General features: G+C 38.7%; 1 protein-coding gene across 3 annotated transcripts in view; it reads left to right on the forward strand.

The window, feature by feature from the left end:
* FOCAD (focadhesin) overlaps positions 1 to 24,152 on the forward strand; it is a 114,050-nt gene that overhangs the window by 28,013 nt on the left and 61,885 nt on the right. For 2 of the 3 annotated variants that reach the window (XM_074165952.1, XM_074165953.1), the window contains 5 exons: positions 2,623 to 2,880; positions 16,469 to 16,573; positions 16,944 to 17,045; positions 17,573 to 17,703; positions 19,361 to 19,487. In XM_074165952.1, the coding sequence (XP_074022053.1) occupies positions 2,623 to 2,880; positions 16,469 to 16,573; positions 16,944 to 17,045; positions 17,573 to 17,703; positions 19,361 to 19,487 (723 nt within the window). The remainder of the gene's footprint in view (positions 1 to 2,622; positions 2,881 to 16,468; positions 16,574 to 16,943; positions 17,046 to 17,572; positions 17,704 to 19,360; positions 19,488 to 24,152) is intronic. The other variant, XM_074165954.1, reaches the window with a different exon arrangement.

Below are 24,152 nucleotides of genomic sequence, written 5' to 3' on the forward strand. Positions count from 1 at the left end.
CCCTCTTCCAGTCATTAGGGATGCCCCCTGATCTCCATGACTTTTTAAAGATAGTAGACAGTTGCCTTGCAACAATGTCAGCTGCTTCTCTTAACACCCTGGGGTGGATTTCACAGAATCACAGAATCATATGGGGTTGGAAGGGACTTCTGGAAGTCATCTAGTCCAACCCCCCTGCCAAAGCAGGTCCACCTAGAGCAGGTTGCACAGGAACGTGTCCAGGCAGGTTTTGGATGTCTCCAGAGAAGGAGACTCTACCACCTCCCTGGGCAGCCTGTTCCAGTGCTCTGCCACCCTCAAAGTGAAGAAGTTCCTCCTCGTGTTTAGGAGGAACTTCTTATGTTCAAGTTTGTGCCCTTTTCCTCTTGTCCTACCCCTGGGCACCACTGGAAAAAGACCGGCCCCATCCTCTTGACACCCACCCTTTAAGTATTTATAAGCATTGATCAGATCCCCCCTCAGTCTTCTCTTCACCAGACTAGAAAGACCCAAGTCCCTCAGCCTCTCCTTGTAAGAGAGATGTTCCAGGCCCCTAATCATCTTTCCCCCGGGCCCATCAATTTATGTGGGTTGAGCGCTTGCAGAGTGCCACTACGGGTGGATCAATGCATGCCTCATAGCTACTTGATCCTGTGATCTGGGGTCCAGCTGCACTGGTAAAGACAGAGGAGAGGTGGTATTGAGCACCTCTGGCTTCTCAGCATTATTAGTAACATGTTTCGCTGCCCTGTTTAGTAATGGGCCTATGTGTTCCCCGTGCTTGTGCTTAATCTGCTCACGTATCTGAAGAACCCTTTCTTCTTCTTGACATCTCTGGCCAATTTCAACTCTAGCAGAGCCTTAACCTTCCTGTCTGCATCTCTGCACGTCCTGTTAAAGTTCTTGTAGTCCTCAGTGGGTATGGGGCTGCCTTTCCATAGCGGCTATGCTTCTTTTTTGCTTTTAACCAAACCCAAAAGTTATATTTTCTTCCATTACTTTTTTTTTGGCAGGGATAGTAATGGGGAATTGTTCTACTTGTAGTCCCAGGATTTTCAAAAATGTTAGGACACGGCTAGCCTGCACTGTTACTTTGCCGTTGAGGGATTTTACATGTGTGTCTTTCAGTGGTGGCAGACTGAAGTTTTCTACCTAACCTGCTTGAATGGGGTACAGCATTAAAGTAAAAATATGGTGATAGCTTGTTTTCATGCAGCTGAAATAAAGGGAGAAGGGAGTGAATACAGTTGTATAGCAAAACCTTTGGGGAAGTAATCTGAAATGGGAAATACCAAAATAATATTTCAGGGTCTACGAATTCTAGCCGTTTTTTCCAGGCATTTAGGAAAAAAAAAAGACTGTAATAGGTAATAGTCTGATCTTGATTTCAAGTCCTGTGATCTTGTAGGGGCAAGTAGCTAGACAGATCCTGAAGCTCTTCTTAGCCTACTGTGTGTCTTTGAATAAAGTTTAAATACCTTTATCAAGAAATGGAAGTTTCACAACTGTAGCCAAAAGAGAGTTTTGGCTGCAAGTGATCTTGCCAGCCAGAGAGACAGCATCATAGATTTCTCAATTTTTCACATGCAGTAATGGTAATGCAAAAGTAGTAGAATAAGCTCATTTTAATGTTATTTGTAAAAGCTCACCTAAAGTACAGGGGCATTCTACCTTCCATTAGCCAAAATAAATTTACATTGCGTTGAACAGTGTGATTAAAATGAAATTCTGCAGTTTTATGGAGAACAGCTTTTGCCACTCAAAATTTTTTTCCCTGTTAATTTAAAGGTGAGTGGGACCTACTCTGCTGGGGTCTGAATTCCATTTTTAGTGTTCATTTGGAGACATCTTTTCAAGTATTTTCTTGACCTTATTTTTATATGAATATTCTTCTAACTGCTGCCTGCCAACCACTGTTTTGATAATGGAAAGACATTTCTGAAAACATTGTATTTTCTAAGGAAACAAAGAATTGGCAGGAAAGAGACAGTTTGTCTTGGATTAAGCTTTCTTGTTTTAATGAAAAGCTTCAAATTTATGAATTAATTTGCAGGAGCTTTGAAATATTTATGCTTTTATATATATAAAAACCTGAGTTAGGAGGATTCCTCATTTGTATTTTACTACTTTCCTGCTTCTAAATGTTGTCTTCCGTGACTGCATCTGTAGAACATTTTGTTCTGAGAAGTGAAACAGTTAACACACAGTTTAAGTTAACCCAACTTTTCATGGTTTTTTTATTAAGTACTATGAAAAGTTAAGAGGATTTCCTTAAAATAATGTAGGTGATACTTAAACTTTTGTAATGCACCAGTCATTGACAGGACTGGAAGCTTTTCATGTACTCCAGTTTTATTGTGTCCATTTTAGTGAGGAAGTAACACTGCTGTTACCAGCAGGAACAGGAATGAGGGATGCCAAATAAAGGAGGAACCTCCTCAATATGGAATTAGCAACCCATTCAAACATCCTTGGTGCAAAAATTAATATAAAGCATTGTAAAGATATTTATTGCAATTTATTCATTACATTTATGGCATTTGTTTTGGATGAACAAAACTGGATTAGTTATGGTTTTTCTTTGTTGTTATGTGGTACCTTATATGTTTGATTTAGAATTTTGTTTGTCCCACTTGTTCATAGGTGTCCTGCAAACTCCTTTTCCCCATAACCAGCTCTTACAGCTCATTGTATACAACCTGGAAGATCATAGAGCTCATGAAAGAGAAATCTGCAGTTACTAACTGGTTATCTTCAGTGAAATCACTGCTACCTGTTACAAATCAAGTCCCTGCCCACGTTTTTCTTCTGCTGGCTTATCTTCTGATCCAGGAAAATGGAGACAGTCTTCGTGATGTACTCCAGGCTACTACAGAAATAGCAAAGGCCGATTGTTCTCAGGTAAAAATTCACCGTTAGTGGCTTTTGTTACAGGAATTGGGCTGGAGGGCAATACTGCCACAGCTTTGTGACCCAACATCCTACAAGTGGCAAGATTGTGCCTGTATTCCCGGTAGGTACATGCACATGCGTATACCACACGCCGGTGCTACATGCATTGTAATGCAGATGCACAGAGCACTCAGAAGAACACACAACACTGCCAGAGTCCCCATCCTGCTCCACTTTCTGGCTGAGCAGGAGGAAGGCCAACCAGTGGCGATATATGTGTGGCTGGATGTGGACTGTATGTACAGTATAGATCCCTCCAGCAATGGGGGACGGATTGTCAGTGTGCACAGTAGGTGGCCTCTGGATCCCAGTCTCATCAGTTGCTGGTACTTGCACATATGACCCCCTGAGGGTGCAGGTCCACTGGAGTTGCTGACCATCCCCCCCTGTCTTGCAGATACACATGGACACACACCCACCCCCCAGCTGTCTGAGACTCCCCTGGCCCTCAGGTAGGCAGCCCCCCTGTGGTCTTGCCCTTAGACACACACATATGCACACACATGCACACACATGCATATATCCCAAGCTGGCTGGAATTCACCTTTTATGTGTCAGTTACAGTGAAATATATATTATGTGTCTGTTTTGAAGTATTTTTTCAGTTGTTTAGGCTAAGAGACTGGCTTATCTGTTAATATTATCTGATAAGTATGAAAATACAACATGAGGAAATTGAAAAGAGGCTACTAAACCATTTATGGCTTTTGGAGACCTCATAAACTATTCTCTGTGTCCTTTTGTGGTTACTGGAAGACAGCCAAGTCCCTTGTGATATCTGTATTTTTGCTTCTTAAAAATAAATCTATTTATAGTCTTTGTCCGCTTCAGTACTGAATTCAAGCCACAATTATGCAGTATGCTTATCTACATAACCTGGAAAGATAAATGGGAATATCTAAAAACAGTAATAGGTACTGCAGGAAGCATTATACAGAAACAATCATATCTTATTGGTAAAAAAAAAAAAGTAAGGAAGGGAGAAGTGTTGTTTCACATTTCAGATGTGCCATAAAGACAAGCTTTATTTGCTTCATTTCTTTTTTTAAATTGCTGTCTCAAAGGGTTATCATGCTCTGCAGCACAAGAGTTGGAAAAAGATACAGCTTATGGGATACGTGCTTTATGACTTATGGTGCTGAGCGCTGTAGTTCTGACCCAGGGAATCAGCCCATGATGTGCTTGCTGTTGAACACACACTGAAATGCTGTGCTAAACAAGGCCTGTTATATAGTACTTTTGGAGATAACTGTACTTCTTAAGCAGAAGTTTTTAAACTAGATGACAACTTCACCTGTCGAGAGCTACAGAATCATAGAATTGGGTTGGGTTGGAAGGGACCTTAAAGACCATCCAGTTCCAACCCCCCTGCCATGGACGGGGACACTTCCCAGTAGCACAGGTTGCTCAAAGCCCCATCTAACCTGGTCTTGGACACTTCCAGGGAAGGGGCATCCACAGCTTCCCTGGGCAACCTGTTCCAGTGCCTCACGACTCTCACAGTAAAGAATTTCTTCCTAATATCTCATCTAAATCTCCCCTCTTTCATTTTAAAATCATTACCCCTCATCCTATCACTCCACTCCCTGATAAAGAGTTCCTCTCCATCTCTCCTGTAGGCCCCCTTTAGGTACTGGCAGGCTGCAATAAGGTCTCCCCGGAGGCTTCTCTTCTCCAGGCTGAACAACTCCAGCTCTTCCAACCTGTCCTTGTAGGAGAGGTGCTCCATCCCTCTGAGCATCTTTGTGCCCGTCCTCTGGACTCACTCCAGCAGGTCAATGTCATTCTTACTTTGGGTGCCCAGTAGCTGGACGCAGTATTCCAGGTGGGGTCTCACAAGAGCAGAGTAGAGGGCTGCAAGTGCACATTGCTGGCTCATGTTGAGGCATCTGGTGGAAAAGTGTGAAATGAAGGGCTTTTGGTTCTTTTCAGGATACTTTTTCCCATTATTACTTTGTCTGGTTAGTGGTACTTTATTATTTTCTTAGAATGGCTGTTACTTTCTTGCACATGGAGAATTCTTTCTCTTAAACTACAGATGTAAAATTTTTCTATTCTGTTATAGCCTTGTACCTCTTCTAAAGGATAGTTAAATAACACAAAACCAGAGAGAATTAAAAAGCAGAAAAAAGCATAACAAAACATGCAAGCAAGTAAAAACCTCATAGTACTCGGAGCAAAAGATTCTTTCTCAGACAGCTGTGACAAGAGGCCACTTGAAGCTACTTTTGTTCCTTCATGCAATGTTTCACTTCCTTTTAATTTGTCAGCTGCTTGTCACTCTGTTAAACTTAATATACCAATGCTGTGTGTTGTTTGCAACCTTACAGTGAGAAATACGGGATCACAAAAGCTCTTGTGGTCTGTGGCAGGGAGAAATAAGTATATTGCACTAAGAATTCCTAGGTGTGCTTTTCCTGACATGGGAAAACTCCAAACAACCTATGCTAGGAGAGCCATTTATCAAATGGTGGTGGTATTACTGCTGGTCACCAGGTACGATGGCATGCTCTAACATTTTTGGAATGGGCATGGTGTACTTCATTAACTTGCTACTTAAAACAAAGCAAAAAACCCAACAACTCCACCCCATATTTTCTTTGTTGAAAAACAAAGCAAGCCACAAATTTAAATATTGTTTCTTAGAATTGCAGGTTAGTCTTCTGAACTCAGGATATAGGTTTACGTTGGTCATCCAGTTCACAGCTAGAAAAGGGTTTTCTGCATTACTAACAATCCTAAGGTTTCTGTTAAGAAGTGTTTCATTCATGAGTTTATCATCAGCAGAGGTCTGAGGTTTTGGGTTATATGCACTGTAATGGATTAGAGTGGGGCATTATATGAAGTACATCTCCAGTTAAGACTTTTTTTTCAGTAACTCTAGTATAGAAGGGTCCCTACCGTATGCTATTTTAACCTATGTTAAAAATTTCACTTATTGTGCTGGGTACAAAGCTTCAGGTGCATGAAATATTTACCATATTATTTAAATACAAGTTGGAAATCTGATAGTATAAAAGTAAGAAATCTCAGTGTCTTATCGCCATGGAAACAAAAGGGAATCCTTTAATAAGCAGGCATGTTAGGATGGTATTGCTGGAAAATAACACTTTTCACTTATTACATGCCATTTAGAGCTCCAGTTAGAAAAATGTGGAGCTAATCAATGACAAGGGGAAGAATGTAAAACTTACAGGTGATGAAAATTGTGATCCGACCATGACAATGTGATCCTAAGCCAGCAGGCAGAAATCAGTCTTCCAGATGTATTTTCTCTTGTAACTGCAAGACAAAATATCTTCCCTGTTTTTGAGGGAAGACACAAAGCTTATTTGTTGACCTAGATTTTTTGACAAGATAATTATTAAAACTTCATTTTCTGACTTTGGGAAGCATCTAATTGTGTTCAAAGGGCAGGAGCAAGCAAAATGAATTACACTTATGTGTAAAAGCAAAGCCGAACTGATGTAGAACCACCTGTGCATATCTTCTTTAACTTAGTTTCTTCTTTCAAATCTCTTTCTGTAAGTCAGCATTTAAAAACTAGTCTGAGTAGTGCACCCCAACTATGAGTAGTTTGACAGGTCCACTAAATAGTCTGTAACAGGGGATATAGGCCCCAGGCTTTGTAAATGAAGTGATTATCTACTTAAGAAAAAGGTAAGTAAGTTGTGGCTACATGTTGTGACACCTGCAATAGACATTCATCTGCACTATTGGGGAAAATATTTCTTCAGTTCTGATCCAAACTGCTCCAAGTAAGGCAGTTTTCTTCCTGTGACTAGCTAACCATGTGAAAAACCACCAAGGTAGCTCCAGGCTTCTTATTGTAGATTTCCTGGTTTTGTCTGTAGACTGTCTCTAACTTGGTTTGCTGCAAAAAGGTCTTTGAGCCTGTTGAGTTGAATCAGTGGCATATTACAGAAGCGGGAAAAGAATAATGCTTTGTTCATTAACTGTTTGATACAGTTGTTCAAAATGCAATTTGATAGGCGTTACAAAAAGCAATAACTTCCTGAAAAAACAATTACTGAAGTAATATGGCACCTGAGCAGAATAGCCTGAACTCTGATTGTAGGGAATGGTTCTCTTCTGAATTTTATTGGAATAATCTGGAATAGCTCCACTGACTTTAAAAGAACACTTTTAGAGGCTATTTAAATGCAAGTCAGTGGAGATAAAGAAGCTTTCGACTGATACAGGGAGAGGAATTTAACCTAAAGTTGTTGATGTTTATCATAATGTCAGTGGGTTTACTTACTTTGTTCTGCTTATTTAAAGCCAAAGCTTTTGTTCACCAATACAAATAAGATAAATGGATATAATAAGATAGATCGACACAGCCTCTTGAACTAACTCTGGTGGTCTGACTTCAGAATTAAGAAGCTCTTCGGGCAGGTGAAAAAGTCCTTCCTGGCACCGGGAAAAACGGCTCATGTTGAAATGCAGTGAGAAGGTGAAGTTCAAACTGGATCATATTTTCTGTTTCCCCTAATGGTCAGCAGAAGTCCACGTGAATTAGAAACTGTTGTTTGAAATGCAGAACTCAGACCATAATTTGTTGATATCATCACACTGGTTCACATCTCCTTCACTAACAGGGACTGCAAATGGTGAACTTGCAGCCTTTTAAATTACTATGGGCTTTAAAACATTTTTCTGTAAAATATGTAAAGTATTCAGGTATCTTTTTAGTAGTATCACATAAAGCAGTCAGTATAATTAGTAATGCAGCAGGCATTGTCCTGGGTAGTATTTTGAAATTTGGTGTGAGAAAAACATTGTGCTTAATTGGGGTGATATTTCCATTCTCAGTCCTTCGGTAAGTGCAACCAAAGACACCTGAATATTCTCCAGTTAGCAATATCTAACAAATTGCTGTCCTTTCAATTATATTTTTATTCCAAAGATCGTAACGCTTTAAAACTGGGACTTACTGTCTGGCTCAGTTGAACTTGGGATCACCTGGCATCTGTCTTGACTCTGACAAGTTATTTTAGTTCTGAGTCTGCTCAGTTGGTCCACAGAGATTATTACAGTGTGGCACAGCACTGCACTGAAAGATTATCACATTGTTTCTTATAGGTGCAATGCTCTCTCTAAGGCAGGAAGAATTACTTGTCTGGTCTTTCTCTTGCAGTTAAAGTACTTAGTGCAGGGGCAGAAAGTATTGAAGCTTGTGGATGGGGGAAATAACTGGTTACTTTAATAAACTCAGTTGGCAGTGTGATGGCAGCAACCACTAACATATTGATGGCAAGGTTATACTTTGAATTACTTCATTTGTTTCTGTGTTTTGTTCAGTTCCACATAAATACAAGGGGCTTTATAGAAGATGGGGAAAGTAAGTGGCACCACAGTGATCAGAATGTCCTTTAAGTTAAGGAAGTGGAAAGCTCATCACAACAAACTTGTTAAACGTTTTGAGTCTTCAGTTTTATAGGGCACATTCTGAAGGATGCAGTGAAAGGTCGTGTGCAGCATAGTAATTAGAAGGCTGTTCTGAAGAAGAGAAGAAAGTCAGACATTGGTATGGAAACAAAGAGAACAAAAAATGGCTGTAAATCCCAAGCTTATTTTTAAACATTCACCTATATTAACTTTGGTGTTAGCAGCACTTAAACACTTAGTTTAAACCCAGGTGTTTGTAATGGAAAGGTCTAACCAAGTAAATACAGCTACATTTTGACTTCGATTCATGTTCAAATCAAAGTAAACTTGCAGACCTCAGAGTGTAGCCTTGCAAAAGGTAAATAAATGTCTGCAGGGCAAAGTGAGAAAGTGCCAACTTTGCAGCCAAACTGTGGACTACCTGTACTACAGCAGAATAAATGGAAGTGCTGAGATGTCATGGTGAAGGTCATAGCAAAAAAAAATCGTGATGCTTTTATTTTTTTTTAAGTGATCAAGATAATCAATAATTCTGCTGCTACTGAAATTGTTGTTTTAAGGTTCAGATGATTAGTGGTTGGAGCTGTGGATACTGAATTGAAAAGCCACGGGTGATTGCCATGTAAAATTTGAGTTGAAGAATTGTGTTTCAAAACAAAACAGGGTCAGAAGGAGAGAATGTGCGTCAAGAGTGCTATGCCCATTGCTTTCATGTTTAGTACAGCTCCATAAAGGGAGTTCACAAACAGGCTCTCCCTTTTCCACACTGAATGTGGTTTTTGTAAGGAGTCTGTTGTCTCTGCAGTAAATGAATGGAGCATTAAAAAAAAAACCAACTTGCTAGGTTTAAAAATAATTATCGTAATTGATTTTGGAGACATTGTTCTTGTTAATGTTTTATTTTTGTTTTCTCTTACACTTTCCGTGAAGAGACCCTACAGACAACTTCTGTGTATGTATCTCCTCCCCCACTGAGTAAAAGCCTTTATATGGTGCAAAATTAGTGATTATATTATATCTTTTTTTAGCTGTGGCATTTTGGAGTAATGGTCTGAAACTCTATGGAAGAAAATCCAGAAATATTTTTAAAAGGCTGACAAAGGAAGAGTAGTACATGGGCTTTTAAGCTGTCTTAAATCGCTGCAGAGGCTGCAGACACATGCTGTTTATGAAAGACTTAATACACTCCTTCTAATCGGATGAATTTTCTTGTTGTGCAAAAACTATTATTACACTCTGTGTGAAACCAGATGTGCTGCAAAGGGAAGAAATTAAATCTTCTGACTGAGAGGTCACTAGTGAATAGTAGTGCAAGATCTGTTACCATTATTAGGGCTTTATGAGGCTCTAGAGGACATCTGTTGTTTTATGGTTTTTCAGCTACTGGAATGAAATATTTCAGTGGTAAATGACACCCGTCTGGGAAATCCGTCTGAAGATGCATTATTTTGTATTACAAGTTTTTGTATTCTTTTTGTATCTTACTTTTTTTGATTTGGGTAGAAAACATGTTTAAGGATATGTTCAATGGGATTTGGCTCACTCCTGCAATGCCTGATGATACTGTTCTATGTCTGATTACATGAACTTTGGAGAGTAGCTGTGAGGAAACAATCATGTTGGACAGATCTTGTGGTTGAAGCTTATTGGTTAGGATCCTGCTGGAGTGCAGGAAACTGCTGAAAACCTAGCTTATGTTTTTTAAAAAGTTCTTCTGATTTTTGGAGCTTATTGAAGTTTAAGAAGAATAAACTTGAAGTTTATTTCATAGCTTTCATAAACAGAAACTTACCTTCATTTGTGCAGTTACCTGAAAAACTCATTCCTTCATTTGTATGAATTGTTCAGTACTGTCTTGCCTTCTGGAGCAAGAAATGCCAGAGTACCGAATACTTTTGAAAGCCTGCTCATTTCACTGCTTGCCTACTGGATAACTAGATTGATGCTACCTCTCCTCCAGAGTTCAGCTGGACATTTCCCAGAAATAAAACCTGGAACTTTGCAGTGACATTTATTTCTTGCCTTGTGGTTGGCTTTTTGTGGAGGGCCTGGAACAATCTCTTAGTGTTAAAATTGACCCAGAAGAACCCTCCAGGATAGGCATACAAGCAAAGAAGGCGTGGTGGGAATAATATGAAGTGATGTCATACATTTAGTGTTTAAAATGGGGACAGCATATGTTAATATGCACTTGGATTATATTTTTTTGAAAGAGGTTTTTCCTTTTGAACGTGACTTTACATGGCTTACTGCTTTCTGGCTGTTTCTTCCTCTTTGTCGTGACACAAGGGCTGCATGAGGACAATTTCTCTTAAGTAAAATGCAAAGAAATGTGAAGGAACAGTAGAGGAAGATTGTCTTCCTCCCCTACTATCCTCCCTTAGCTTCTGCTTTTGAAGAAGAATAACTGTCCTGTAGTTTAGAAAAAAGAAATCAGACCACAAAATTGCAGAGTGAGGACAGTTCTCAGAACTATTAAATAAAAGCTGTTTGTCTTGCATGTTTAACCTTAGTTTAAAAAGAAGAGTTATTGATATACCTTGGTTTCATTTTTGAGATGCAAATTAATTTTAAAAACAAAAACCATAATCTTGAAACCCTTCTTCAGATTGCTAATGACAGGCTTGCCCTAAGTGCCACATCGTCCTGGAGTGCAGGGGTTGCAGAAGGAGAGTTGCCAGGCAGCATGCCTCTCCCTCTCCAGAGTTGCTTTGTACCTACTGGTAGCTAATGAATTGTCATATCAGGTTTTTGGAGCTGTTAAGCCCTTGATGAAGATTTAGAATAAATTTAATATTGAAATTAGTTCACAGCATTGTTTATCCATTAAATGAAGGAGTTGGAGAGATGAGCAGCTTTGCTATGCTAGAACACTTTGGTTTTTTCACTAATCTTATAATTTGAATATACAGTTCAAAACAAGTTCACTTTAAAGGCCAATACCTTTAAGGAAATATGTAACTCTCCTTACAGTAGCACGTGCTTACTCTGTTCCTGAGAATTTTGTAAATTGAACTTAGCATCTGTTTACTAGGTGTTAGTGTAAAAATCACTGTAGGACTTTGATTTAATATCTGTTTAGTGTAAAATAAACTTCGTAACTAGAAAATTAATGCAGCAGAGGACTTGGAATGAATTTCTCATCACAGCTGGTAAGTCTAGGCCTTAGCAAACTGACTTTAAAGGCTTTGAATGCTTTTATAACTAAAGATTATGAGTATAATTTCTTTTCATTGTAATTTATTTTGAATGTCATTCAGTCCAATTGCCATATGCATAGTCCAATGTAGCTACAACTGAGAAAAATGCAGCAAGTAGCCTATTGAATAGAGAAATAGCATAAGACCAAATGGAGTCGTGTAAGACACTGCCTCTGGCAAAAGGAAGAGGCACGATAGGGAGAGATCAGAAGGAAGGAACTTAGGTAGGGAGTTTGAGCATTGTAATGACATGTCAGGCATCTCTACTGATGCTTTATGTAGCCTTTTTGACCAGCACAGGGTAAACTAATGACAGCATTTATCAGGGATGGGTACGGTTTAAAGAATTAACAAAACCCTCTTATACTCTAGAGTTGAGTCTTCTAACCATGCTGCTGCATACAAAACTTTCTGGATAATATTATTAGAAGACATTTCCTCCCTGTTCACACATTGTGTTAACAGCTGTTTGGAGAACTTATGTATCTCAGTGGAGGAGCATGTGTGACCTCCTTGATAACTTTAGGACTTAAAATAGCAATGCAGGTTGCTGTGTTACTGTAATGATTGCCCCCCCCCCCCGGAGGTGTGGAATGTCCATTGCTTGCTCATTGCCTTGCAATTTACCATTCAAAGATTTAGGTAACAATAAATGAGGTGATTTGTGTTTTTCTTAACACTCAAAGTACAACAGGTGCCCAGAAATAAAACTGCTTCCATCTATCAAGTCTCTTAGCTTCAAGGGGACTTTTTTTGGAGGGTTTTTTTTTTTTATATCTTTCTATATTATTAGGTTTCTGTGTAAGCTTCCCTTTCCCTAAGGCTTTATTTAAGCACAACAGATTCTTGCTTAGAAGATGCTGAGCCTTTGGTACTCAGGTCTACTTTTGGAGAAGACTTAATCAGGAAGTTAAATTTAGTTTTCTTCCTGTGTACTAATGAACACCATTTTCTCTTATGCAATGCTGTTGTTCCTTTGGTATGGGTAAAGTGGGGAATACAACTGCATTGTGCATAGGTTAGTCTAAACAGTTAGGAAGTGGGGAGGAAAGGTAGAGCATCAAATTTAATATCATGTTTTGAGTGAAGGTTTATTTTTCTGTTTTTTCGATGTTAATGAAGACATTTTATTACTGAATTTTGACTGGGACCAGAATTTATGTTAATCAAACTCTGCCATGTGCTGGTGAGTTTGAAATGACTTGCTTCCCTCACCTGCTTTTGTACTTTAAAGAATACTGTGGTAACAAGGAATACGATGCAGGACTTCTAAAATATTGTGGTGATGGTCTTGAAAGTGTGATCAAGCATTTCAAAGACCTATAAGCTACAAAGATTATGCTGATTAAGGCACATGGTGGGATAAATTCAGGGAAGCTCCCAGAGAGTGGGGTAGGGGAGAAAGATCGCAATTGTGTGTCTGAAATAGTAGTTGAGCTGTGATGAGAAATAAAGCCAGGTGGGGAAGAGCAAAAAATATATTAAAGAAAAAAATAATACTTTGAACAGAGAAGAAAAGGTAGTTCAGAGAACTACTGAGGAGCTCCCTTCCCCAAGTTACATTAAAGCCCTGTTCCAGGGTGATGCTGTGAGGTGGGTTATCCTTTGATTTCTATCTGGTAGACCCATGTGATATATCTGAAAGGAGTTTGGGGTTTAAAAGGTTCTTAGTTGTCATACAAGAGAAAATCTGAGAGAATCTAAGAGCTGTGAGGTACATTGCTTCTCAGGGAGTACGTTACTCTCAGAAATACCTTATTTCTCATTATATTTTAGTCTTTCTTCTACAGGACTCTTCATTCTGGATGAGTTAAGTTTTTTATGAGAGAAAAGCAGGCTGGTAACCTCAGAGCGACTTGCAAAGAACCACCATTGTTCTGGTGAAAGTCGTGTTTATGGCCACTCAAACGGGAGGAATGGTACCCATCTATCTCAAAACCTACCTTGAATTGTTGCAAAGTTGGTGTGACTTTAAACAGTTAATGGTCATTTAGAATTGGTCAAATTGGTCAAATGGTCAAAATTATCTCTGACTACAGCTGTCTTGGGCTACTTTGGTCAGCTGAGACAAGGTTGTTAGCTTGGCCTAGGAGAGTGTTGGTTAAGAATGCTGGTTGGGAATGTTCACACTGAGGCAATGCACTGGAGGATATGATGTAAAACTGAATTTTGGTGGGTGACTCTTTCTTGTGGTCCATATGTTCTACCCTTAACTTTAAGGTAATGGTAGTGTTTATTATAGATTCAGCTTTTGGAAGTGAAGGAGCAAAACCAGAAAACCCTGCAAAAAAAAACAAAGCCAGAGGAATGCTTGAGATAAAAAGCTAAATTTGTCACTTAGAGCTTTGCATATTAAAATGAGCTATTCTCACCACCAACTTGTACACTGATCAGAGCTCTAAGATATGAACAGTTAGATAAACGAATAATTTCCACTTAATTATATCTAAAATCCTAAAAATTGATTCATGTATGTTATAACACACTGGCTTTTGAAACATACGGTTGCAGCCTAGATTCCTATAAAAGCATCTATACAGATTTCCAGTCTTCTGTTTGCATAAATCTAACGGTCTTGTGATATGTGTAAGGCAGGATGTTGAATTAACCCATTTGCAAATTAGTTTCTATATGTAAGACTTTTTAGTTCATCTAAGGGAAGAAGTCTTGCTCCTACAGCTTTTATTTAGAAAACTAGGCATTATGTGTGATTGGAGGATTGAATGTTCTTTTTGAAGTACTTGTCCTCTGTCTAGGGTGATGACTGTCTACAGATGGCAGACAACAACCTTGGGAAATAGAGAGAGGGAGGGAGACTAGTCAATTAGTCAAAAACGTGGGGAAATTTTGGTTAATAAAGGGATTTATTCTATTTAAGAATGCCAAGCTGTATTTGGAAAACCAGAAAAAAATAATGCATTATAGTTAATTCATTAGGTATTAGATCCTTAGATTCTAGAACAAAGGTTTCAAGTTTGTGGAACCATGAATGTGGATTGCTCAGCTGTAAAGATAGTGATGTCTTGTAGAACAAAGAGTACTCTTTTTTTGGTCTGTAATTTGGAACCAGTAATTGTAGAAGGAAGTATGCAGAATCCCAGACCTTTTGGATTTTATTCATTATACTTGCTCGGTAGTTTCTGTGGACTGGGGCGGACCTTTATACAGTCAAAAATTTTATCATCTGAAGACATCTGCTCATGTAAAAATGCACACTGAGAGAATGTTGTATCAGAATTTCCCATTCATAGTTTCTTGAACCACTTCATGTATAAATCACCAGTATACATATATGAAGGGTCACCCTTGCCATGATAAATTTTCAGAGGTGTAAGATTGCTGAATTGTAGTTTGGATTCAGTCTTGTAAACACTGAGTTTGAGAGTTGGGTGCAATGTTTGCCTTTTTCCAGTCACTGGGGACTTCCCCTGACTGCCATGACTTTTCAAATATCATGGAGTGTGGCTTGGCAACTACATCAGCCAGTTTCCTCAGGACTCTGGCATGCATCTTATCAGGTCTCACAGACTTCTGTATGTTCAGGTTCCTTAGGTGGTCACAAACCTGATCTTCTCTTACAGTGGGTGGAGCTTTGCTCTTCCAGTCCCTGTCTTGCGGTCCATCCACTCGAGAGGTGTGGGAAGAGAGATTGCCAGTAAAGACTGAGGCAAAAAAGTTGAGTACCTCAGCCTTCTCCTTATCCATTGTTGGCCAGTCTTGCTTGTTAGCAGGGTTACGCTTTCTTTGGCCCTCCTTTTCTGGCTGACATACCTGTAGAAGCCCTTCTTATTATTCTTTGCATCCGTTGCCAAGTTCAGCTTCAGCTGTACTTTGGCCTTCCTGACCCCATCCCTACACAACCAGGCAGTGTGCATCCCTGTACTCCTCCCAGGATACCTGTCCCTGCGTCCACTGCCTGTGCTTTTCCTTTTTGCCCTTCAACAGGTCTCGACTCAGCCATGCTGGTCTCTTGCCTTCCTCTCCTGATTTCTTAAACCTGGGAATCAAGAGCTCTTCCACTCAGTGGAAAGCGTCCTTAAAGTCTTAAAGGAAAGTCCTTTTCTGCTTCAGTGTACCTGAAGGAATTTTCCCAGGGGGTCCTATTGACTAATTCCTTGAAGAGCTGGAAGTTTGTTTGCCTGAAATTCAGGGTCGTGACTTTACTCTTTGCCTGACCCACACCTGGACTGCAAACTACACCAGTGCATGTTCAACTGCAGCCCAAGCTGCCTCCAGTCTTGACATCACTGATTAGCTCAGTTGCATTGGTGACCATCATGTTAAGTATCTCATCCCCTCTGGGAGGGCTGTCTATTGCCTGGCTTAAGAAGTTACCCTTGTTGCATTCCAGGAGTCTCCTGGATTGCCTACAGCTCGCTGTGCTACTTTTCCAGTAGATGATGGGGTGGTTGAAGGCCCCCAGCAGGATGAGAGCCTGGAGCATGATGCCTCCTGTAGGTGGAGTAAGAAGGCTTCGTCAATAGGCTCCCCCTTGATCATGCAGTAAATTAATACTGTATTATATGTGAGAGGTTTGTAGAATGTAATAGTAGCATCATCAGAATTCCTGTGTAATGACAGAACTGAATTGGAATAGCTCCTTCATTGATTTGGTATGTATTTCAATGTACCATTTTCAATTACACATTCCTTTCAGTGTGCCTGTAATGGAATTTCAAGTGAAAATGAATTTATTGTGGAAAATAAATTATTGCAGTGGCTACACCTGAACATGAATCACAAGGTGCTTTTAAGATGATAACTTCAAATGAAATGTTTAAGTCCTATTAAATTGCAGACTTTAGAATATTCCTTTCCTATTAGCAGAAAAAATAATGCAAAACTCTAGGAGTTTCTCGTATGTTCTGACAAGTGCACTGTCTTATATAAGAAAACGTGTTGGCAACCTAGTTCCAAGTTTATTTCCTGCTTTTGTTTTATTTTAGGTCCCAAATCTGATCCCAGTTCTGATATTTAAATTGGGAAGACCTTTGGAGCCTGCACTTTACAGGGATATATTGTATACCTTGCCTACTCTGGGTGTGCACAAGGTCAGAATGAAAACTTTTTAATAAAACAAAAACTATCAACAAGATCATTTATAAAAAATTATCTAGACTGAGCAATGCACAGTTTGCTTAAAATAATTTATTTGTAAGCTTGCGCGTAACTTTCTAATATTTTAGATGGGATAGGGCATCTATTTTAAAGAGTGAAATAAACACTATGCTTTATTGTCTGCACTGTGTCATAATTATTATGCACTAAAGCCTTTCAGAAAATTACTTCCAGTTTATTTCTGACATCGCAGTTGGACAGTTATCTCCTTGTTGTACTTGGTTGTAAAACTGTAATTTGTAAGTTTATCTTTGTTCTTGAACATAAAAAATAAGTGACATTTGGTTAAAAAATTTCTTTCAGGTTTGCGTACCTCAGATTCTACGTGCCATATACATGCTTGGGAGTGCACCAAAGCTTAGAGCGATTGCTTTGCGGCTGATGACATCCTTATGGGAAAGGCAGGTTAGGACATTCTTGTAGTGTCACTAAGATAAGTGTTGAAAAAATTCATTACCTGTAACCAAGGAAGGAAATTAATTTTGGAACATTGCTTACACTAGTATCTCATTATCAGCAGTATAAAGTAAATGATGGATGTGGTGCCTCTATTGATCCTGTTTTAGTGAAAAATTTCAATAGTATGTCTTTCATGAAACCTGGTTTTCATTTCATCAGGTCTGAGACTAGAATTAGGGGGAAAAAAAGTGTTTGAAGGACAGCTTTCTGCTTTTCATAATGTTCAGTAAGACGAAGACCTTAGTTCCATGGCAATAATTTGCTTTTCTGTTTATAAAGTAACAATGGAGATTCGGTGTGCAAAAGCCAATCGGATCTCAATGCAGCATTAGATTCCAATAATAAAGAAAAATGAAGTATGGCACACAATAAAAGTGGTATTTAGAAGTTACATGAGTGCTAGCACCTTACATCCTGTCCTGTCACCAACTTTTAAAGGTATGATGATAGTTTTTATATTAAATCTTTTATAGGATCGAATTTACCCTGAACTGCAGAAGTTCTTGGCAATGTCTGATATGTCCTCTTTGTCTGTTGACAAAGATGTTCAATGGGAAAAGCTGATTGCTAAAGCTGCTTGTATAAGAGATATATGTAGGCAGAGGTAAGTGTGAGTGTTATCCATCTTATGTCTTTGTTAGGGATTTTTTTTAATTTTTTTTTATTTTTATTTTTTTTTTCAGAAAAGCTGTGTAATTATTTTTACCTACTCTGTTATATTAATTGTGGGTAATATTTTTCTAGTTCTGTGAGATACTGACTCTGGCATTGCTAATCTGTGCAGATAGTGAGTTTTGGGTTCTATGTGCTTTCTATTACTTATACTATAAAAATAATGTGAAAATTTAAAAGTTTTCATCCTGAAACAAAGCACGTATCCTGTACTGATCGAGAGTAGAAACTTAAAGCATACCACCTCCAAATAATAAAAAGAGAGTGATGAAACATTAGGAGAAACAACTAATGATCTGTCTATCTTTTGATGTATACAAAGAAAGATTGTGTGCTTTTCTGAAAAGTATATTTTGTCACATGCAAATTACTGGTCTTTATTCAGATATAATACTGACCACAGAACTAGGCTGTACAAGTCTAACTGGATGATATCTTGATCCTTTCCAGCTCTAACAATCCATGCATGTCATTACTTGACAATAATTTACAGTTCCTGTAAAGATTTTTTTTTAACATATTATCAATCACTTTCTGTTTTGATGTGCACAATACCGTCTTTTCTCTTTGCCACCTACCTTTTGGGTTTCACTTTTCACTTTTCTTATTGAAGGTCAGTTACTAACAACTAGGAAGATTCATTTGTCTTTCAATAACCAACTGAAACAAAAAAGTTACTGAAGAAAATACCCTTTTCTTTAACTCTTCAACCTTCTTTAATTTTCGCCAAACAGCATTTTTCAAGAAATAGTAAAAAAAAAAAAAAGTGAAAAGCAAGAGATAAATCTCAGTTCAGCTGTATTATTCTTTTTGCCAGGCAAGTGGTATAGTTAGAGTTCAGGTGTATCCACTTTCTTCGTGAATTTAGAAATTATTTGAAAGAAAGGGAGAGCAAACAGAGGAACCCTGAATGTTCCATGCATATAAATCACTTAGCCAAATGCTATTTAGCCCAAGTTCGTACAGAAACAGTATGAGGAACTGTTCAATCAGCAATTGACACCTCCCCCACCACGGCCCAGTAAAACTGAATAGATAGTAAAAGACTGGAGAGCAAACAAGCAGTCCATGCCATCATTGAAGGAGAGACAAATGACATTGCAGCAGCAAAAAATTCGGAAAAATGTTCCTATCTGATGTAAGAGGACCAAAAATCTTGTGCCAGAATCTCCACTGATACACTGTAGTCAATACTTACAGAAGTCTATGTCAAAGAAGCAAAGAATAGTGTTTTTAATAGCACGTGGATTTTCTTTCTCAGTCACTTCTTGAATGATGTAATCTTTTAGCATACACAACGTACTTGGACCAAAACTTCCATGGCTTAACCATTTGGTGATTTCTTATTTGGAACTTGATGCCTGCTGATTTAATTCTCCATGTCACTCAGCCTTTAGAGCTGTCTATCATATCCTCCCTTATATCTTTTTTTCATTCCCGATTTTAGTCTGTTTTAGTTGTCACTTAAACAAAGCCAATACTTAATGAATTTTCGTCTATAGGATAGAACTTGTGTGAATGCATGAATATTGCCTTATATCTTCATGTTTGGTTTTTTGGGGTTTTTTGTTTGTTTGTTTGTTTTTTAGGCCATACCAGCACGGAGCAGACATGTTGGCTGCAATTTCCCAGGTATTAAATGAATGCACAAAACCTGATCAGGCTTCACCTGCTGCCATAGTGTTACAGGGTCTTCAGGCACTTTGTGAGGCTGAGGTAAGTCTAAATTGGCTTGTCCCTGTGTTTCATGTTTTGCTTGTGGACCATGGGCCTTTCTTCCTAGTTGGCTTTTTTTTTTCCCCCAAGATTACAATGGATTTTTGCGGATTTTTTTTTTGTTCTTCTGAAAAATTTAATTCCTCTCTTCCGATATCAGTTAATTGTTCCTGGGAAATTGTACTGTGAGCTTCTACTGCAGTAGGTCAGCTCTTCAGTGCATGGATTGGAATTTTAGGTCAGCTTCTCAGTTTTTCAAAGACATCCTCTCATGCGTTTTTCCTTGAAGTTTGAAAAGAACAGCTTTTTGGCACATGATTCTGATTGGCTGAAAAGTATGTAAATATTCTCATTTTTGTCACCACCTTACTGGCATGCACTGCTGGGTCTTATTCCTATAGTGTACCTGATAGGGAGTGAAATCATTTGTAATGGGGAGGTTTCTGTTTTACACTAATGCACTCCTACTTACTGATGAAAGGAACAAATAAGCATTGGAATATGCTGCTCAGAGGGGTTGTGCTGCCTCTATCCTTGGAGGTTTTCGTGTTCCTTTTTGGATAAAACTCTGAAAAACTGGGTCTCATCTCATAGTGACCCTGCTTTGAGAAAAAGATTGGACTAGAAATATCCTGAGGTCCCTTACAGCCCAAATTGTTCTGTAATCCTACAATATCCCTGAGTTAGGAGCCAGAACTTTCTGTTTCCACAGCGACATCCCAGACGTGGTGATGCAGGCGCAGACGTGCTGTGAATCACACTAGAATCGTAGAATCATAGAATCATCTAGGTTGGAAGAGACCCTTGGGATCATCGAGTCCAACCATCTACCCTGCTCTACAAAGTTCTCCCCTATACCATATCCCCCAACACCACATCTAAACGTCTCTTGAACACATCCAGGGATGGTGACTCAACCACTTCTCTGGGCAGCCTATTCCAACGCCCAACCACTCTTTCTGTGAAAAATTCTTTCCTAATGTTCAGTCTAAACCTACCCTGTTGGAGCTTGAAGCCATTCCCTCTCGTTCTGTTGAACTATAATGGTAATGGTTCTTTCGAACCATTCCCTCTCGTTCTGTCGAACTATAGACAAACTGTGGACTATGCAGGCCATCTGAGTTTAGTGGACTGATGATAGCCTGCAGGAATATTTGATTACCCATTTTCTGCCAAACAGCAATTTTAAACTTACCCGCTTCTTCACTTTTAGTGCAGTGTTTACTGCAGTGAGGCCAATCCAACAAAAGTCTCCGGCCATTGCAACATTATACATCTGAAATCATGTCAGCAGTTCAGGAACAACGTAATAAATGGTTAGCAGTCCACAGACATTAGTATTCAAAGTAGTTAAAAAGCTTCAGACAATGGTTACAAAGAAGCAACTTATTCAGGGTAACGTAATTACTGTGTTTGCTTTTGGTATGGAGTTTGGTTCTTCTTAATGTCACATAGATTTGTTGAATGCTCGCCTCAGTATTTAAACAGTGTTTGCCTAGGCTGGGTTATATTTAGACTTTTTTTCATGCAAAGAAACAGGAGCTAGGCCTATGACAAATGTGTCATCCTACTGTAAAAACCTCATTTGAGAACAAATGTACCGTACTCCTGTAGAGAAGTGGAAGGCTGAGACAACTCCAGGTACTCAAGACAGAAGGAAGGAAGGAAATTATCACTTTGTAGAGAGGTGCCAATTTTTCCTGTCTTAATTCTTACAGGCCCTCCTCAGCTTGCTTTGTTTCCCCGGTTTCATGCCAGTGTAATGTTCTGGGAGACTAGATAGGCCACCCAGATATACTGAAACTTTAACAGAGAATTCTCTTGTGGTTTGGTGAACTGGGTAACCATTTGGCTTAAGTAACGCAGTCTGTCCCTTATTTAGTATTTAGACTCCAGTTTGCAGTGCAGAAACCTTAGAGAGCATAATCATAGAGATTGGTCAGAGGGTTTTGTTTTGGTGCTGTCTTTCCCTGCCACTTTCTCAATAGATAACCATGGGAAAGGGGTTTAATCTCTGAGTTTTTCCCTGTGCAGCTGCTTAGGTGCAGGATTTTAGTGAGCAGCTAATTCAGTCAGCTTCTCCACCAGTATAACAGATTATGTTTTCTTACGTATAGTGTTGACATATCTGATGATGGAATGCTATACACCATGTGGCTTTGTCAAAGCTGAGTATTGAGAGTCTCAGAAGGGCTCCTTTGTAAAAGTAATGCTATAATAAAACATGGATTTTTTAAAATTTTTTTTGGTCAAATGTTGTGGAAGAATAGTTTTCCATTTTGTTGACTGCAGTAATTTTTTTGTGTAAATGTAATGGCTTTACCCAAAGTACGTCCTACATGAATAGCATTAAGAGTATTAACTTAGGTTTTGTGGGACTTATAAGGAGGGCTAACCTTCCCCCTCTTTTTTTTTTTGGCTAGTTATAAGAGAAGGCCTCTAATGACTAGTGCACAGTGACTTGCACGTCCTAAATGTAAAATACACACAGTTATTGCGAGGCCACATTTCCTATTTCTGGGCAAATATTTGGGTTTTTTTTCCAGTGATTTCAACAGAAGCCAGTGTACTTCCTGTGAGGCCATCTATCCAGGCATCTAATTGACTTCATGTATCAAGTAATGTACGCAAGCCAAGAAACATTCAAAAATGACAATGCACAGCATAGTATTTAAAATCCCTTTCCAAGCTTTTTTGTGGAAGTGGCTTCTTGCTGTTTGTTCCCTCTGACCCCGTTTATTTGTTTTATTGATCAGAAAGGAACCAGCATAGCAGAGCAATATATAATTACATATATATAATATATATTATAATAAATATTATTATAATAATTATATTACTTATATAATTATATTAATTATATATTTATAATAAATATAATAAATAATAATATAATAAATGTATATAAAAATATAATGAACTGAAAAGTTGTGTGAGAACAAATTATCTTGAATGAGTTTAACATTTAGTAGGAATTACAAAACTGGATGTTGTTTAAACAGCGTACACTGAAAAACTGCACTCTTAGAGTGGTGGGTTTGTGTTGAGTTGTTATCAGGGGGTCATTACCTCCTTGGGCTCATGTTTTTGCCACTTTCACTTTTCACTTTCTCAGGTCTGATTTACTCCCCATTCTGTTTTTTCCTTTCCTGTATCCTTAGCCTTGTACACACAGTTAACATCGCAATTTCCATTTGAACTCTTTCGCCAATAATGTAGATGCAATTCCTTACCTGTGCAATTCCTTACCTACCAACAGATCAGCTGTTGAAGGGAGCTGCCAGGCTCCCAGGAGGAACTCTGTCTAGGTAAGGGGCCACTAACAGTGGCTTTTAACTTGCATATTCCTTCTGTTTGGTCTTCAACTTCATGTTGCATTCATTGCAGACACAAAATAAATTAAGGAAACTTGTGCTTTAAGTATTTATAATCTGTTAGCAGATACCAGGAAGCTGCTTGTGCAGTCCACAAAAAGAATTCCCCTTTTGTAGCTGAAATTTCAGTGTAAGCATTTTGCATTTGAATGTGGACGTACTCTGTAGACAGAATGCCATGGCCAAACTTTTTACTGTGGAAATGGCATTGAGGAGTCATTTGGCTGTTAGTCTTCAGGATTAATAGTAGTGCTTCTGCCTTCATGGCACCATCATGTTGTCAAGTCAGCTGGTTTTGGAGTACTGGGCAAAATGTGTTTTTAAAAGAAGATAGTTCTATTTACTATAATTTATTCCTAGACCGTATTTGTCCACAAACATCACAGGGTAGCAAGGGTCATTTTCCATTATCACAGTGTGTGTCAGAGTCCAATAGTCTCTGACCAGGTTATTTTAGATATTCTGTGCATGGACTATGTGATGTGTAATATCAAATTTACTTATTTGAAGATAGTTGTTACACAGGATTTCTGATACGGCAGAGTGATACAAAATACACTGAAATCACAATACAAATACAGCAAAAAACATCAATTGGCAATAATACAGTTCAATCACAATACCAATGGGATTCCCATTACCAATCTCTATAACATGCTCACCATCATAATGCTGAGCATCCCAGTTGTCGGGAAGAAGTATGTGGGTTGAAGCTAGCTCAAGCCTGTTGCTCTCTCTGAAATTCTTTTATTGGTTGTCTACTTTTTATCCTTTGTGTTAGACTGAGCCACTTATTCCCTCGTATGCTGGTCTGGGTGACTCGAGGACATGTTCACAGTCTTTTAATGAACTGGGGAGAAACATTTATACCATCAGTTGATCCACTGAACTGTTTATAGCTATATATCTAAAACACAGATTCTCTTTGTGTTGAGTCAGTTTCTTTGCAACAGCTGTGGTTGGTTCCATGTATAGTTCTCTGACAGGCACATCACCTTTGCCCATCTGAGCCTTCTTCCATTGTAAGGGTTTATTGGTCAGTCACAGTGCGTAGCGCTTATGCAAAGCAATGGCCTGCCCTTTACTTTTTGCAAGTTGCAGGTATTTTTGTAGTTTTAACGCTTTGCAGTAGAGGATGTGTCTGGTGGGTTTTGCTGCAATCACATGTTCTGGAGAAATTCTGATAGGTTTCATCCTAATTGTAGTTTAGAGGAGATTCTGAATTTCAGGCAATCATCATGAAAGATGTAAAGCTGCTCTGCAATAAATGATGAATATCATATGTTGACTT

Source organism: Numenius arquata, chromosome Z (assembly GCF_964106895.1).
Source record: "Numenius arquata chromosome Z, bNumArq3.hap1.1, whole genome shotgun sequence".
NCBI classification, from domain to species: Eukaryota; Metazoa; Chordata; class Aves; order Charadriiformes; family Scolopacidae; genus Numenius; species Numenius arquata.